The sequence below is a fragment of the Scardinius erythrophthalmus genome (genome assembly GCF_964197995.2).
Source record: "Scardinius erythrophthalmus genome assembly, chromosome: 3".
In the NCBI taxonomy this organism is placed as follows: domain Eukaryota; kingdom Metazoa; phylum Chordata; class Actinopteri; order Cypriniformes; family Leuciscidae; genus Scardinius; species Scardinius erythrophthalmus.
This window is the reverse complement of record NC_138223.1, coordinates 52,613,186-52,631,083: the sequence shown is the minus strand read 5'-3', so window position 1 is coordinate 52,631,083 and position 17,898 is coordinate 52,613,186. Positions and strand designations below refer to the sequence as shown.

The 17,898-nt window shown below is 37.3% G+C and overlaps 2 protein-coding genes and 1 long non-coding RNA gene across 3 annotated transcripts in view; 1 reads left to right on the top strand and 2 right to left on the bottom strand.

Moving 5' to 3' along the window:
* The window catches only part of LOC308688293 (uncharacterized protein), a 73,332-nt gene that overhangs the window by 19,219 nt on the left and 36,215 nt on the right, over positions 1-17,898 (bottom strand). The window contains exon 3 of the mRNA XM_081361265.1: positions 6,262-6,339. Within this exon, the coding sequence (XP_081217391.1) occupies positions 6,262-6,339 (78 nt within the window). The remainder of the gene's footprint in view (positions 1-6,261; positions 6,340-17,898) is intronic.
* LOC308687638 lies at positions 1,307-5,260 on the top strand. Its single transcript, XR_014029773.1, has 4 exons — positions 1,307-1,451; positions 2,051-2,095; positions 2,360-2,419; positions 4,962-5,260. It is a non-coding gene; the product is annotated as an uncharacterized lncRNA (long non-coding RNA).
* LOC308688288 (uncharacterized protein) lies at positions 11,778-14,225 on the bottom strand. The gene is made up of 7 exons (XM_081361257.1): positions 14,054-14,225; positions 13,543-13,878; positions 13,093-13,179; positions 12,881-12,961; positions 12,489-12,593; positions 12,371-12,405; positions 11,778-12,248 (listed from the first exon to the last, which is right to left on the bottom strand). Exons 1-7 carry the CDS (start codon positions 14,091-14,093, stop codon positions 11,901-11,903), a joined length of 1,032 nt encoding a protein of 343 aa, XP_081217383.1. The 5' UTR covers positions 14,094-14,225; the 3' UTR covers positions 11,778-11,900.

The following is a 17,898-nucleotide window of genomic DNA, read 5'->3' as shown; positions in this document are numbered from 1 at the left end:
TATTCAGATTTTTGTGGTTTTGTGGTCCAGGGTCACAATTGTGTTACAGGACACTGTATCCATAACTAAGACATTTCTAATTTGAGAAATTCTATTTTAATTCTATTTTATCCTTTTATTTTGCTGCTCTTTATGAGTTGTTCCGTGGAATATAGGGGATCCCCTGTGGCTCACATGGTAGAGTGTTTGCTGTCAACTAGGGCTGTCAATCTTCCTCTATAATGCTATTCGAATTCCATTCCTTATTTTATTCAATATTCGAATAATATTCGAATATTAAATGCTCAAATGTATCCTATTATTAATATTTACGACATTACACAGTCTTATGGATCGCCAATGCGTGATGTTGATCGGTCTCATATCTTCACAGATAAACCGTGTCAGTTTGTCTGTTATTGCCTTTTATTACATGGCTTGGTTGAATTCTAATGTAGAATGCTGTCAAAGAGTATAGAAGTACTTCTATACTCTTTGATGCGGTCTGTTATTTCTTGATAACAGACCGCTGCGAGTGCGAAGTATAACACGCATTGCCATGAAAAACAGCGTTGCTATGGACGCGGAACGGTCTATGTTCTTTAGCGGAAGCAGTACAATCGTTTTTAAATCAATAAACTCCTTTTTAAATCAATATTTTGTGTCAAATTGTTTATTTATTTTGTATAGCCATGTAATAAGTTCAGCCTGTCGGGGTTGTTATTCGCTATAACAACCGCCTCGCTATAATCCCTTAACGTGCGGACAGCTCGTAACCGTGATGAGGAGAGAGGTAGAAAAGAATAATTCTTGCCTGTTTTAGCGGCGGTTCCTCGGACAGATCGCCTAGCTTGTCAGGGTGTAACGTTGTCAGTTTTTCCATTAAGGGTTTGAAATCCAAACACCTTCAACACATCGCTTCTCAAATTGTCAGGAGTGGTGATCTCCGTTTTCGTGCATACATTGCTCTCCGCGATTTTTGACAGTATTGTTATGATACTGCGTGCGTGGATAACGTGCACAATTGTGTTACGATTCAAAAACGTTATTGTTCATCTGACGAAACAAAAGCATTTCATTTTCACATGCGCACAAGAAAGGCAAGATTGCATTTTTTTTTTTAATGTACAAAAGCAATATTCGAATAGGAACTTCAGCATTCGAATAGTATTGATTTTTTAAATATTCGAATTATATTCGAATTTCGGAATTCGTTCCAACAGCCCTACTGTCAACAATAAATCCTTATTTGAAGGTTCAGTTCTGGAGGTAGCATAAATGGCAAAAGAAAAGCTTCCAAAAACCTTTTTTGTTTGTTTGTTTTGTAGGTTCAAAGCTGTCACTTGGGTCACCTCCAGAAACTTAGAGCACATCACAATGCTTGTGAATACCGATACATGAAGGCGCACACAAAAACTGTAAATGATGAACGGGAGAAGACCATGTTTTTATATCAGAGCATGAAAACAAAGGTTAGTTGTATTAAATGCTTTCGTTTATATACCTTCGGTTGCTAGGTCATTCTTATGTTCGTAAAACAAGTGAACGTTGGGGCATTTTTCAACATCATAACATTGAGCTTGCCGTTTTCAGTCAGCAGGCCCTTCTAGTCAGCAGTTGGCCCACACATTGGTAATTTGTTGGCATGCAGTAGAGGGCCTGGGTTAGATTTGAGCCCAGGTCACAGTGCTCAGTCTGTACCCTAGACAGTGAGCCACAGGGTTCCCCAAAATAAAGCCACAGATCCGCCCATTGCAAGGCCTCTTCAGAAGCCTCATGAATGTTCTTGATAGCTCTTCTTCCCTTTAAAACCGAGAAGTTTTAGAGTCTGCTGAACTAATTTCCCAGCAAAGCTCTGACATCCAACTTCAACTGGCTCGCACAGAGATCTCCCGCCATTGCTCCAACACATTGAGACGAGCTCTTCATATTTTGCTGTATTATCCTGTCAATCCTGTCTTTAGAGCACAGTTAGTTAGAATATTACTGGAAGAACAGTTTGAGTGTGCTTACTGATATTTAGGATTGCTTGTTTAATATTCTTTTACTAAGAGAGCTATTATTTGTCCAGACAAATCAGTGGAGTCCACTAATGAAGTTGAACAACCATCCAAAGGTAATACGATTTAAATTAAACAGGAGGATTATGAAGACTTCTGATATTGTTTTCCTTTTAAAGAACCAGTACTTTATGATTTGCATGGTTTCACTTGCTTTTATTTTTTTTCATATCATTTCATATCAAAATAAACCCCAATATATTTGGTAAATTAGATGTATGGCACAATTACTGGTATCCATTTAGTCAGCATTTTGTGCCATTACTGTATATTATCTGTATTTAAAGTCTCCTCTGTTGTACTCATATGTTTTATAACAGGCAAGGATAAAGAACTGCAGCCAATTGGCAAGCACTTGGACAAACCACACACAACAAAGGGTAAGCTGTTTTTCAAATGTCTTATGAAATGTCACACTTTCCATTTTTTTGTGAAAGTCAGAATTAAGTCATTTTAATTGGAATCTACAAAGAGACCCATTTATATTGACAACAGGGTTCCCTTAAAGGGTTAGTTCACCTAAAAATGAAAGAATTCTGTCATTAATTACTCCCCATAATGTTGTTCCAAACCCGTAAGACATTTGTTCATCTTTGAAACACAAATGAAGTTATTTTTGACGCAATCTAAGAGGATTCTGATCCATTCATATGCAACAATGCCATTGCAACTTTCAAGGCCCAGAAAGTTAATAAAGACATTATTAAAATATGTGCACAAAAGGTTTTCTCATCGCTTCATAACTTGGACTATTTAACAATGTCTTTACTTCCTTTCTGGGCCTTGAAAGTTGTAGTGACGTTGCTGCCTATGTAAGGACCGAATCCTCTCGTATTTCATCAAAAATATCTTCATTTGTGTTTTGCAGATAAACTAGGGTCTAACAGGTTTGGAACGACATGAGGGAGAGTAATTAATGACAGAAGTTTCATTTTTGGGTGAACTAACCCTTTAAATTTAATGTGGAGGTCAAATTTGGTGAAAAGTGGAAAACGTCTTTGTTTCAGTGATCTGTGCTGATGGAGCTTTGTAACAGCAGCATGGCAGATCCAAAGTGGAGGAAGTGCTTATTTTACTGGCTACTTCTCTCCATACAGCGACTGTGTACGGACCATTTCTTAATCTACAAGTGTTGTATTGGACAGAACTGTCTGAGAATTCAGGCTCGCGACTAGATACCCTTACGGAATGAAAATATATTTCCAATATTTATGATCAATATATTATGATAAGTATATGGTGTAAATATACTTATTGGAGAAATGTATTCACAATATATTTACACTGTAAAATGTCATTAGTTGAGTGTACTTCGAAAACGTGGAAAACATTTATGGATTTGCTTAAATTTCAAGGGCGTTTTAATCAAATTTGAAAGTTTCTAATAGAATGACATACAAAAGAGTGTCGGGACAATGACTGTGAATTTATTTGTATTTATTCACTGAACTTTACTGAATAAATACAAAAAAACATCAACTTAACATAGAAGTTAATAGAAATCACTTCAATAGATTTCTACATTTTAAATAAAGCAACATGCAGCATATTCTCAATGTTTCTTGTTCTTCTGCTGATGTTATAATGTTATAAAGTCGAGAGCCCAACTAAAATCAAACACTGATCACAATCTGGTGACTAATATTATGTTATTTTCAATAAATCATCAACATCTAAATCTCAATCTAAATCTAAATGTTAATTCTCAGTAAGAACTTGTGTAGACGTCTGACAGAAATAAAGTCAGTCTGGTTAGTAATAAGTGAAGTTGGTAATGCTGTTTGTGGAGCTGTTTAACCCTCCTCTGCTGAGATCTTCACAGACCTGTTAGTGTTTAATGTTCTGTTGGGGTTTAAAGGGTTTGTGCTGAAGAACAGAGCCTGTGCTTCAGTCCAGCAGAAGATCAAGAAACATTGAGAATATGCTACATGTTGCTTTATCTAAATTGTATTGGAGTTATTCTTTTTTAAATGCATATATTCAGTGAAGTTTCAGACATGCACAAAGTATTTACAGTTTAATAAATAGAAATAAATACAAAGTCTATCATTGTCCCAAGACTCCCAACACCCTTAAGTCTTTGTACTAGTAACTTACAACTTTGATTAAAACACCCCCTTAAGAAATGTAAGGAAATCTTGTTCCTCGTGTTTTTGAAGTACACTCAATTAATGACATTTTACAGTGTAAATATATTTTAAATATATATTTTTCATAAATGAAAAGTGGCAATTCCTTGTGTATTATTCAATATATTGTATTTCATATATTTTTCAGTATATTTACACCATATAATAAATTGATCATAAATATGTAATTATATTTTCATTTCCAAGCAAAATCCTTATAATTGTGTTTTTTTTAGATCTGTTGCCGTTGGTCACCGTGGGCCAATATAATTTAAGCTTGGGTAAACCCCTCCCATTATGTGCAGCTTTAATTAGGTCCTATATCGTAAATGTTTCATTTCTAAAGGCTTAAACATGTAAAGAAAAGAAAAGGGAAAGGTCCTACAAATTTACTTCTTCAATTTCCCAAGCAGTCATTTATGGTTATGACCAATAAAACCTAAATATTTTGTCATGTTTGGCTTGGTCCATTTTCAGCCCAGATCCAATACACATCTTAGATAGTGACTAAATTACCAGCGATATTTTTGTCAAAATAGTCCTTATTAATACAGTATCACTGTTTATATTGTTACTAGGTATCATGCTTGCAAACATGTGCCAGAATTTACAGATTTTCAACCATGCGAACTAGATTTTAGCAAAAAAGTATGTATAAAACTGTGAGACAATGAGAGAAAAACTGAATACCATGTATTTATTTGATGTTATTCACGTTCATGTCGTGTGGGTTAACAATTACTTTTATCCCAATCACAATTACTAATAGCCTATTTATTTTTCTTTTATTCAGTATCTACACAAAACCCACGGAGAAAGTGGTCTAAAGAAGAGATCCAGGCTGTGGAAAAAACTCTGATGGACTACATCCACTCTGGGAAGGTTCCTGGTAAAGCCCAGTGCATGGAGTGCATTGAAAGGTCACCAGCGGCACTTCGGGGGAGAAGTTGGGAGGGGGTGAAATTTTATGTTAAGAATCGTATTGATGCCTTAAAGCGAAAAATGTAGAAGAAAAGGAAGATGTTTGTTGAAGGCAACAAGATGTTCAAAATGTGTTTCAAAACACAAGTTAAATAAATGTTCAAGAGCATTAAGAAATTGTAGATTCTTATTTTTGTTGTAATTACCCAAATTTCCAAACTTTTCTTGGGGAGGTTTATGGGGGGTTGTACATCAAATGTCTTCTACTCAAAAGAATTCAGTGTGGTCCAAAACTGTGGCACGTTTGCATACATTTTTTTAAAAAAAAACTAAATATTGCGAATTATTCCACAACGCATTAATACACATCGCACTCATTGGGTTTCATAGGTTTCTGTGCGTGAAATATTTTTAGGATGACGAATAAGAAAAAACACAAATAGCAAATAGCAATATATCTTGCAACCCTGTTGAATGCCAGCATGTGCTCTTGTTTTAATTCAGAGTTGATTCCAGTATGCACAAATAATTATTCAGCAAACACAATGATACCCGTGAACATTTCCTGCTTGCCATACAACATGACTGTCTTATTTATCCAAATGTAAACCTTTTCAGATTCTCAGTTGAAGAATAATAGATTCCTGTTAAACAGGAAGTGAGGTGAGGCTGTTGTCACTGTTTACATCCATACAAATGCTCTATTCAAATACAAGAGTTTATGGGAATTTGTAAATTGTAAAATAAAGTAAAAATCCATAAAAATATAAATATAGACAATTCTCCCTTTTAAACAACTCTTTAATGATGATGTAAACTTAATATTTATTGTTTATCTGGTACAAGTTTAAATTTGTATTAAAATTAGATAACCAAAAGCTAACTCATAATAGCGCCCCTCGGTGGTGGTTTGGGGTAAGACACAATAGGCAGGTCCCCACCGGAATAGAAAAACCAGACAAATATTCACCTTTTTAAAATTAAGAATTTCTGAAAAAAAAGTTGATTTTTGGGATTCAAAAATTCCCCCAGACACTTCTGACTAAAAATTATGGCTTTATTGTATTTAGAAATTGGTGTCCCCACGTGTCACCTTCTAGTCAGGAGTCCCCACGACGTAGCAAAAACAAGTATGTGTGTGTGTGTGTGTGTGTGTGTGTGTGTGTGTGTACCTGTGCTGGTGTGTTCAGTGCTGCTATACAGACTAATGCTGGATGTTGAGATCTGGACACGTGTCGTTGTCTCTGGAGCTGAGAAATGAAGAAGAGCCGTCAAGCCATTCAAATTAAACAAATATATTAATAACACAATCATTAACCACAGCATGAAGCATAAACATGAGTGATGAAGCAGATTGTTGTTCAATAATGAATATCAGGCACCTCTGATCACATTTAGCTGGATTTGTTGGTAGTTTTCATGTTCAGCTCCAGCTCTACATCCGTACGGTCCAGCATCTTCCATCTTCAGGTTACTGATGGTCACTTTAAATGAACTGGTCTGAGGATTATCCTTCAGCGAGAATCTGCCACTGATATATACAGTCTTTTTCCCATCAGTTTGTAGTATAAGGTCCTTCTTTTTAGAAGGTCCTCTGTAGAAGTATTTGAAAAATTCTTTATATCCTTCTGGATAAGGGCACGTAATGATCACTCGTCGTCCCTCTGTTCCTCTCACTGTAATGACCTCAGACAGTGAACTGCTCACTATACACACACACACACACACACACACACACACACACAAACTGCTTTACTCATGTACACTGATAACACACACCATAATGTTAGATAATAAACACTTTTAGTAGAGATCTTCAGCTCTTACCCGTCAGCAGAAACACAAACTATCAGTGGAAACTTCATTTCTTCATCAGTTCAGTTCAGAAAATCAGTCTGAAACTCTCAGTAGTTCCTCACACGACTCTCTGAAACTCAAACAGCAATAATACTGCTCTCATCTATATGTGGAGAGTAAAATAATACGCTTGTTTCTCGTCTCACGTGTTGAGAGTCAAACTCATACTGTTCACTGACTGTGTGTCTGTGTTTCCATGTGGCGTTAGATGTGAAAACGCATCACAGTTTTGACCAGGAAATCAATTCTGAATTCACGAATCACAACCTGTTTCCTGTCCTCTCTGTTTCTGTTCTGTCTTTAATATGTTTGAGTGCTTTCTGTTTTTTTTTTTTTATACATTGTTTTTAAATTAAATTTGTAAGCAATAATCAGATTTTAATAATGAGTAACAAAGAAACATTAAACATGTCCTTAACCAAATATCTGTGAGTAAAATAATGTAGCCAGGAGAGCAAATGAAGAGAAGAAGTGAGAGAGAGAGAGAGAGAGAGAGAGAGAGAGAGAGAGAGAGAGAGAGAGAGAGAGAGAGAGAGAGAGAGAGAGAGAGAGAGAGAGAGCAGAGCAATGCATGAGCTTTTGCCAAAATTTATACCAAAGTTCAGATCAGATCAGGAAGAGTATTTTAATCATGTCAAGAATCAGCTCTGGCCTCTTGGTTTCATATTCTGCAAGCGTAGCTCAACATTGTGGTTTTAACACTATAGAAGCAGCGAGAGCCAAATAAGTATTTTCATAATGTCTGGACTTTCTGCTAAACTCATGCGACAGCTAATATTACACCAGATACCAGACTTTGCAGGGGAACATGTCTCACTTTATAGAGAAGTGATAGCAGAATGTAGACATGTACTCTGTCAGAGCGGAGGTCTGGTTTGAATAGGATATATGAGTATATTATATCAAAATATACAATAGACAAAAAAGATTATTCATAAATTAATTAATACAAGAATAATATATTTGAAAGGAATAATCCTGCAAAATAACCATAAAAGAATAATCATAATAGACACAAGCATACTTTTTTTCTTATACACCAATTTCAAAACATGTTAATAACATATTAAGCGCTTATGAAAAAAAAGTAAAACATTTTAAAGAAACAATCATTGCCAAACCCAATTTCTCCATCATATAAGTTCTGAGAAGAATTGTATTGTGGAAATGTAGTGTGTTTAGCTGAAGCCTCAAAGCTCTTCCTGTGGCTGTAGTTTCACTTCCTGTTTGCCCAGTAATGCCACGAACATCACATGATTAACTGAAGCTAAAGGCCTCCTAGTATTATAATAATAAAGTTATTCTTTAGTTAAAGCTTCTCAATAGCAGTTGTTTTTAAGATCCTCCAAAAATCTGTGGCAATTAAACATTTACACGTTGTTTTCAATGATTTATCAGAATATGCAGCTTCTTTTGATGGTCATGAATGGAGAAGAACGCTCTTTGGCTGCAGATTATTGTAGTTACAACATCAGCCAGCAGGAGTGAACAGATGAAACTATCCAGACAAATCCATATACACATTAATAATGAAACAAAATGTATGCTTACTTGCAATTCAGAATAAAATGGTGAAATGTGTCCATTACACTAAAGAATATAAACATCACATGAAGATTCAGCTTTAAACATTGAATAGATTTAGCTTATTTCTATGATCCATATTTCTGTATGTCAGCTGTAAACATATCAGGATCAAATATGACACTGTTACATGACTGATAATTACATTTAACAAGACCATAATCAAATCATAATGAATCTGGTCTTTCTGAATTATGAATAGAAAAGACAAAAGGAGATTGGTGAGGACCCAGTTTCAGTACAACAATGAAAATTATGAGAAGGATGAAGATTTCTCGTGGTTCTTAATATGTTTATGAACGTTTATTATATAATAGGCTTATTAGTTAAAATGAGCTCATTTGTGTTGTGGTGTTGGTTGAGGAAACACAGCTGATGTAAACCACTGTTGTTTCTGTGTCCTTGTCCTCTGGATTACAGTGACGTCCAGTGTCTTTGATCTACAGTCACAGGAAACTTCAGTTAATTAGTTAAAGTGCCTCTATTATGCTTGTTGGAATATTCCTCTCATGCAGTGTGTAATAGAGCTGTCGGTGAATGTAAACGGTCTGCAAAGATCTGAAGTCGAAAGTGCACGATAAATAAGTTACTGTCTCCCAAAAGAAAGAATCGACTCTGAAGCACCTAAACGAGTCGTCAGTAACTCCAGTCTCACTTCTGTGACATGCATACATAATGCAGTAACACATTTGCATAATGCCTGCCTATGGTTTTCATTGGCTGCACCACATTCAAAATGTGGAAATAAACATATTCCTTTGTGTCTGAAGAAAAGTCTTGAGGAAATAAAACAACTGATTCCCTCCACACTGACCTCTGATGGACAACATGAGAAAATGAACCAATATTACACTTTATTACATCTTTATTGCATCACTGAAGCGACAGAAACAAACTAGATCATGACAAAGTGATGCAGTCTAATGTTAACCTGCTGAAGACTTCATAATGACTGATGTGACAGACTAAGTGCATGTATGAAAGACACACTGACCTTTCCATTCCTTTAGGTGTGTAATTGTGTTTTAGAAAAAAAGCTTTTGTTGTAAATCTATTACATGTACAGCATCTCCACTAATCTCACAATACAATTATAAGTCATTTAAAGGGGTGGTTGATTATGATTTCACTTTTCTAACTGTAGTTAGTGTGTAATGTTGCTGTTTGAGCATAAACAACATCTGCAAAGTTACAATGCTCAAAGTTCAAAGCAAAGGGAGATATTTTCTTTTAAAGAAATTGCTTTTTAAGGACTACAACAAACGGCTGGCAGGGACTACAAAGCATTCCTCCTGGGTTAGTGACATCACCAACTCTAGAATTTACATAACCCATTAGCCCCTGCTGGTAGATGTCATATTAACCCATTAACCCCTGCTGGTAGATGTCATATTAACTCTACTAACCCCTGATGGTAGATGTCATATTAACTCCATTAACCCCTGATGGTAGATGTCATATTAACCCTATTAACCCCTGCTGGTAGATGCCATGTTAACCCATTAACCCCTGCTGGTAGATGTCATATTAACTCCATTAACCACTGCTGGTAGATGTCATATTAACCCCATTAACCCCTGCTGGTAGATGTCATATTAACTCCATTAACCACTGCTGGTAGATGTCATATTAACCCATTAACCCCTGATGGTAGATGTCATATTAACCCTATTAACCCCTGCTGGTAGATGTCATGTTAACCCCATTAACCCCTGCTGGTAGATGTCATGCTAACCCCATTAGCCCCTGCTGGTAGATGTCATATTAACCCATTAACCCCTGCTGGTAGATGTCATATTAACTCATTAACCCCTGCTGGTAGATGTCATATTAACCCCATTAACCCCTGCTGGTAGATGTCATATTAACCCTATTAACCCCTGCTGGTAGATGCCATGTTAACCCATTAACCCCTGCTGGTAGATGTCATATTAACCCCATTAACCCCTGCTGGTAGATGCCATGTTAACCCACTAACCCCTGCTGGTAGATGTCATATTAACTCCATTAACCCCTGCAGGTAGATGTCATATTAACCCATTAACCCCTGCTGGTAGATGTTGAAACTAGAGGTCTTCATGGGTCCAAAAATTCATGCCTGAACCCGAAAGAGACCCATAATGTGCTAAACCGAACCGACTCGGACCCGTCTATTATTTCAAAAGCTGGACCCGGACCCGTGCAGATCCGAGAAATGCCTAACCGGACCCGACCTGGACCCGTCTATTATTTGAAAGCTGGACCGAAACCGCCGCGAAGACACAGACCCGATTGTCACATATTCCACATTAAACTGCTATTACAAGTCAATAAACCTGTTGCGAAAAATACAACTTTTTGTCTTACCTAATTTAAGGAGCCGTTGTAGCGTAGTAGTCTCCTCTCCCTTCCTTGTAACGTTAACGTTACCAGACTGGCTGTGATCATGCATTACAATCCTCCGACAAGAAAGTTATTCATGTTATTCCTCTCGTTATTCCAAGTCCAAGCTTAATCCACTCATTATTTCAGCTTCAAAAGTCCACTTGATGTCACGGTGACGGATGACAAATGCAACTTTGCACATGTAACTTACATTCTGACTCGAGTTAACTCGCATAATAACTTTGACTGTTTGCCCTTTTGAACTATAATAACGATTGCTCGTTCAGTGCCATGGCCGCTGACTTTATTTATTTGCTATCATCTCCGTGCTCTCTGCTCTGCATCGAGTCTGAATCTGAACACTAAAACTTTAAGATTAAACAAGACGGTTAATTTATATTGTAAAATCTAAAGCGCGGTTTGGCGGTCCCTCACATAGACAGTAGGTCCCTCACTGAAGCGGTAACTGGTTGCCATAGAAACATGACACGTGCTTGAGACTGCACATGCACGCTAGCTGGATCAACCTAAAATATGCTTTTTAACGCAATTTATTTTGAGTGTCCTAATTTTACAAGTTGCAAGTTACAAAAAAACACAAGCAGTGTCTAATCACGGCCGGGTTTTCTCCAAGTCTGATCTGATGACTCCGATCGCACGGGTATTACACACAATGTTAAACAGACCCGGGACCCGAAGTAATAAATTCGGACCCGACCCGGACCCGGCTGATCATTTGAAATATAGACCAACCCGTACGGTTCCGGGTCGACGGGTCTCAGGTTCACTGTGAAGACCTCTAGTTGAAACTACACTATACGGCTTCAACAGCATCTTTCTCCATTGACGTCCATTCAAAAAAAAAAAATCTTTATCGTTTGTTATATATGAAGTTATATATGAACTTTATTTATACATTATATACTTTATAAGCTGTGTTTTGTACAGAAAAGTGTGAAAAAAGATTGAATAATTAAAACAATGAATATTTTACAAAGAGTCTTTTTCATTTATGGTTGATCACTGAATATATCGGACCCTCGTTTGTTGAGATGTTTTGTGGATGTGTTGAGATGTTTTGTGGATGTGTTGCTGTTACGTAGATCAGTTCTGTCCCGCTGTCCTGTGTTACTTCAGAAGACTTTATATTGGCATAATAATCACCGGCTGTATCTGTCACCTGATTGGTCGAGTGGGTGTGACTGGGGTTTGAATCAGGCTGGCGATTGGTTACTGTGGCGTAAACAGTAGAGACTTCTGTACAGTTGTGGGGGTGTGATGCAGGCGTCTGATTGGATGAAGATATTACCACGGTGACGTCTGTGTTTGGAATCTCCTCATACATGCGGTCAGTCTCAAAAACAACACATACATCAATAATTGAATAGTTTATGTAGAAAACTCTCTCTGTTGATCAATAAACAATCATTTAACATGTATGTCTGATCTTCTACAGGTAAAGGTTTGAATACTCACCTCTGTATTGTGCTGCATGTTTTGCTGTAATAAAGCTGCATGAAAATAGAGAGTAAGTCAATTTACACACTAAAATAGAGCTAAATAATAACACTAATAATCACAAATAAACTGTTACCTGTCCCAGATTTCCTCTTCCTCTTCTTCAGGATGATGAAGGTTCCAGAACACAGAGTCAGAACCAGCAGAACCGAACCCAGACCGCCAGCAACAGAAGCCAGATCTGAACGTATTATATTGTATAAAACACAATGCTGATTCTGATATTACTGTTAAGTGAACAATAACATTCTTATCATTTATATAAATAATTTGTATTATAGTACAATAGAATATTATATTGTGTAACTGAAATGAAACTGCAATGGTAAACCTCAACTCTTCAGAAGGAATCGCTTCTGTCTGTGGTTGATGCCAAAGCAAGTTAAACACACGAGTATGTGCCTCTACAAATGTTCAAAGCATGTGATCAGTGAGTTGCATTATGGGTAGTGTAGTTTGTCTTCTTACAAGTGTTTGTCTGATAGAGTTGAACTGTAGTATTTCCTGTTGTTGTTGTTCTTGTTGTTTCAGTTTCTGTTTGATGAGTCTCTGACAGAGAGAAACACCAGTGACTGTGAATCATGCAGTGAGAAGATGAACACATATAAACTCTAAAGCTCTACATTCACACAATATTGAAGAAATAAGAGTCATAAAGAGCGACAGACAGAGGAACTGACCTGATTGTGAACTCAGTTCTGTTGTACTGAAAGATGACGGTGTTTCTGAAGAAGGGCTGATGGTTGAAACTTCAGTGGTCTTTTTCTCTGAAGGGTCACAGGAAAGATCAACTTAAAACACTGACACTGAAGTTCATTTACAGTAAAATACATACAATCTTTCATTCAATCTCTGTTTTAATCACTCTGTTTCTTGTTGTGCCAAAGAAATCCAGTAAAGTCACTGTAACGCACTACCAAGTCATAGTTATAGTGACAACTGGACCCTAATATGAAGTGTGACCAAAACATGGGAAATCTTTTCTTTGTACTTTTGTCAGTAAAATATATAACAATTCTTAATTTGTATTGCATTTTACAAAATGATCCAACTTTTCTGGATCTTGATCTCTCACTCTCAGTTTGTTTCCATGCAGTTCATCTCTGCTATTAACAAATGTGATCACTTACCTTCTTCAACCAGCAACATGATCTCTGAATAGACATCAGTAAAAAAAAAATCAGAAATAAAAGTCCTCCTCACACCACACCAGTATTTGCCTTTATCTGCTGTTCTCAGATCAGTGATGGTGACGGTGAAAACTCTGGCCGTCGTGTCGTCAGTCAGAGAGAATCTCTCGTCTTTAGCTGGAGATCCTGATCCAACCATGATGTTTTTAGGCAATAAACACTCCCTTTTACAAAAATACTTTGAATGAGATTCATATCCAGATTCATATGAGCATCTGATGTCAACTCTCTCTCCTCTGTATCCAGTAATTGTCTGTGGAGCTCCAACAACAACAGCTGAAAACACAAATATCATTATATAGAGCTGTTATGTGTGAGCAAGAGACATAAGCAGGCCAGAATAATAACTTACAAATATCATCCATATGAGTCTGATGATCATGTGATAACAGAGGAAAAACAAGAGAAGATGTCAAACTCTGTGTAAAAGAGCTGAGAGTCTCAAACTCACCTGTACAGATGCTGGAAAAGAGCAGCAGGACGTCCAACATGATGAAATTTGACAAGCGTTTCGCTGAAATAAAAGACCAAACTCTGTGTGACAAACGTTACTGTCGTTCTCTTCCGTACTGAGTGAACAATGTGTGTCAGCAACTGAAATATATATTTCCTTCCCCTTCTGTATCTCTAACCACATCAGCTCTACAGGACATCAGTGATGATTCACCAAAGTATATTACATATATAAGCAGTGTTTTTATTTTAGCAACAGTACAACTTCTCAAGTATCAGTTCTCTTCCTGTGTTCATCGTCATAAGAAAGAAGAGTCTTACACTTGTAGTCCAGCCGGCAGTTCACATCACACTGATTCCCTCGACAAAAACACAATAGGATTTCCCCATAGGCTTTTGGATTATTGCAAAAAACAGCGACAAAAGTTCATGATACACACATGTTTCAGATGAACACAACTTTTATGAATATTGAAGCCTAAATGCAGTCGCCAGAAGTGAAAAGCTAAAGGTCGGCTATAAATGAACTACATCACGATCACATGACTTCAACGTCACCATCACTAAACTTCAGAAAACTCTTTCAGTTTCGATCTAGAAATATTTTCCCAGAAGGTTTGAGTTAGAGTAGTTTATAAAATCTCAATGATAAGCATATCGATGCTGTAAAAGCACTGAGTTTACATGTTCGGCTGATGGCGTTTAATCTCCTCGACTGACTCTGTCGTCACATTTAGACACTTGTTAGCAACCGCCTTTTTCAAGACAAGTAACAGCTTCAATAAATCACAAGTGGGGAAATACTGATGTGTTTTATGTCGTAGAATAAAGCGTGTCTTGAGCTTGTGTTCACCACAGACCTTATTTCAGCCATTTAACCAAAACCCATTTCATAAACCCACTGACTTCGGGACGATGAAACCACAAGTGCTTAAACTCGCTTCCAAGATTTGTCCTACAATCTGATGTCAAACCTGCACCTCTACAGCCATCTTACCCTGAGGGAACGTGAGGAGCTTCGGCACAGCGCCACCTAGTGTTGGCGGATAATGGACAATTTATATTTTAGCCTATAAATCGTTTGAACTTCAATAGTTTAATATCAAGCTGAACGACACCCAACTTTCCCATGTTGGCCATTTACTATTTTGTAGTAACATGATGTATTTTATGAACTCAATAGGATGTTATTACGAAACTTGGTTTGTGTGATCATGTCCTGAAGGAGCATGAGAAGATATAAAGAGCTGTGTAGTGTTTTATACGATATCTTGTCAAAGCTGCTGCCTTTTGCACTTAAACTTCATCATTGCTCTGATTCTCTGCTTTCTTAATGTTGCCTCTTGTGTGAATTGCCTCATAATCGCTGCTTGCTGCTGTATTTTACATTTTTAATAGCTTTATTGAACTTTAGATGAGGTGTACCAAAGAATATTGAATTTTGTGTCATTTTTACATTTTATTTATATAATTTTTTTTAGTTGTTAGTAACATTTCTGGTTAGTATATACACTTTGATAAGTAATATTATACACTTTATAAACTGATAATTACGGAAGCCCTGAACCGTAACGTAAAAAAAAAAAAAAAAAAAAAATTCTGAAAAAAAATGCTATCATTTCTAGATTAAAGTTGAAATGTTTCGAGATTAAAGTCGAAATGTTTCGAAATTAAAGTCGAAATGTTTTGAGATTAAAGTCGAAATGTTTCGAGATTAAAATCAAAATGTTTCGAGATTAAAGGGGGGGTACAATGGTGTTTCATGTATTCAGAGTTGTTTACAGTGTTAAAGAGATGGATTCTCATGCTAAACATGGCCAAAGTTTTAAAAAAATATTTTGGACGAACAACAGAGAATTTCTGTGCCGAAAATCTTACTTCCGGGTTGGTACAAGTTTCGGCTGTTTTTTTTTCGATCGTGGATCTAATGACGTAGACGAGAGTGGAACTCCTTATATGAGCATTTCTCTCGGAAAAGCGCGCCCGCGCACACGTCGACCAGAGGAGAGCGAGACCGCGCACATCAACGCGCTTCAACAGGAAATCATCGGCAGCGCTGCATAGGTTAACAAGGCCCAGTTCGACGCCGGATTTGCAGATCGTCTAATGCTTAAGGATGGAGCAGTCCCAACGATAAAGGTTCACGGTCGTGCGTTGGAACCGCAGGCGGTGAGTAAAACTGCTTCAAATGCCTGTGTGTTGTTAGCTATCGGCGCTCCGCCCACACGGCACACCTCCAGCCGCTCGTTTTTTTCCGGAAAGACTCGGTACAGCCTATCTTTCTTTTATAAATATAATTAAACTAAAGACTTTTTGGAGATATGAAGGATGCAATACTACTCTATAGGTACTCAAGATTAACATGAGATTGACTGAAACTGAGTGTTTCATCCCCCCCCTTTAAAGTCGAAACATTACGAGAATAAAGTCGTAATATTTTTTTTAGTAAAGACCTGCGCTCGTGAAGTCGAACTGCTTTTGACATGGATCTAAACATAATAGTAGCTTTTTACTTTTATCTGGGCTTTCAACAAAAGGAAATTCTACAGGTGCTAATCTACCAACATGGCATTACCATTTGTCTTAGGACTGTAGCGACTGCGAGGATGAACCAAACACAAACTAATCTTCTTCCAGAAGATTAATTCAAACTTTCCACTTCCCGCAGAACAAAGGGGCAGATTTGGTCAGGACTTCGCATCCTCATCAATCTTGTCATGGGGTCCAGGCGCCACCAGTCTGGCAATTCAAAAGAGCCCCCCAGCACTAACGAAATAACTGGCCAATGCTAGCTTTGTTGCCAAACACTGATTGGTTAGGAGAATGACCGAGACCAAGGTCCCATGAGAGATGAACAAAACAGCTTTCAGCAGGAAATATGCATGACCTCAGATTGGAATGTCTTAGACCCCATCTTTCGTAAGGACCTCTGAATGACACAGAGTAAAATCTCTTCAAACCACGAGAACTGAGATTTTACCCATAACAATAAATAAAATCATTCCAGAACAATTCTCGATGGACTAATAATCAAACATCATGCAACTATATGATTCTATTTTGTGTCTACAATATGTGTGTTTGTCTAATATGCTTAGATCCCATATAATTCATGTAATTGTTATAACTATTAGATGTGTGAATGAAAGTGTGTACTGTTTCATATCAATGCTATCTTACGAACACAACTAGCAAGATGGCTGGAATTAAATCTGTGTAAAATGTTTCGTATTCTGATAATTAGAAATCATGCCTAAACTGTTGCATCTGGTCTCCAATTAAAGCTAGAGAACTGACACCCCCAGAGAAGACATGATTTACGACTTTGAAAACAAAGCTGCAGTCAGAACTCCCATTTGTAGGAGTAACAAACCTTTTTTTGTTGTTTTAAAAAACCCTTTAAAAACCCAGCGCAGAGCGTTAGTTAAGTTGGGCAGAACAAAAATGCAGCGGGAGATGAAGATCTAAACCAGATCAGTAACCATGTAGACGCGAAGAGACAAAGAACCCAAATTAAGATCAGAAGAACGGGTTCAACAGCTTTTTCAAGCCTTCTTACTACTCTCGTCTCAATTTTCTTTCTTTTCTGAGTTTTCCTTTATTTTCCGTTGTGAGTCTCGGTTCTAAGTTAAGTTTTGCAGCAAGATTTCGGTCCACGTTTCTTCTGCAAAGCCACCTTCAACAAAGACTTTCATTCACACCACATGACTGGCCGCCCCATCTATCCAAGCACGGGGACACCAGCCAACGAACGAACTCGGGAAACCCCCGTTGACACCGACCAAAGGAATTCCCAAAAGCAAAACGAGCAAGTAACCTCCAGACTCTAAAGCTGAACTGGTG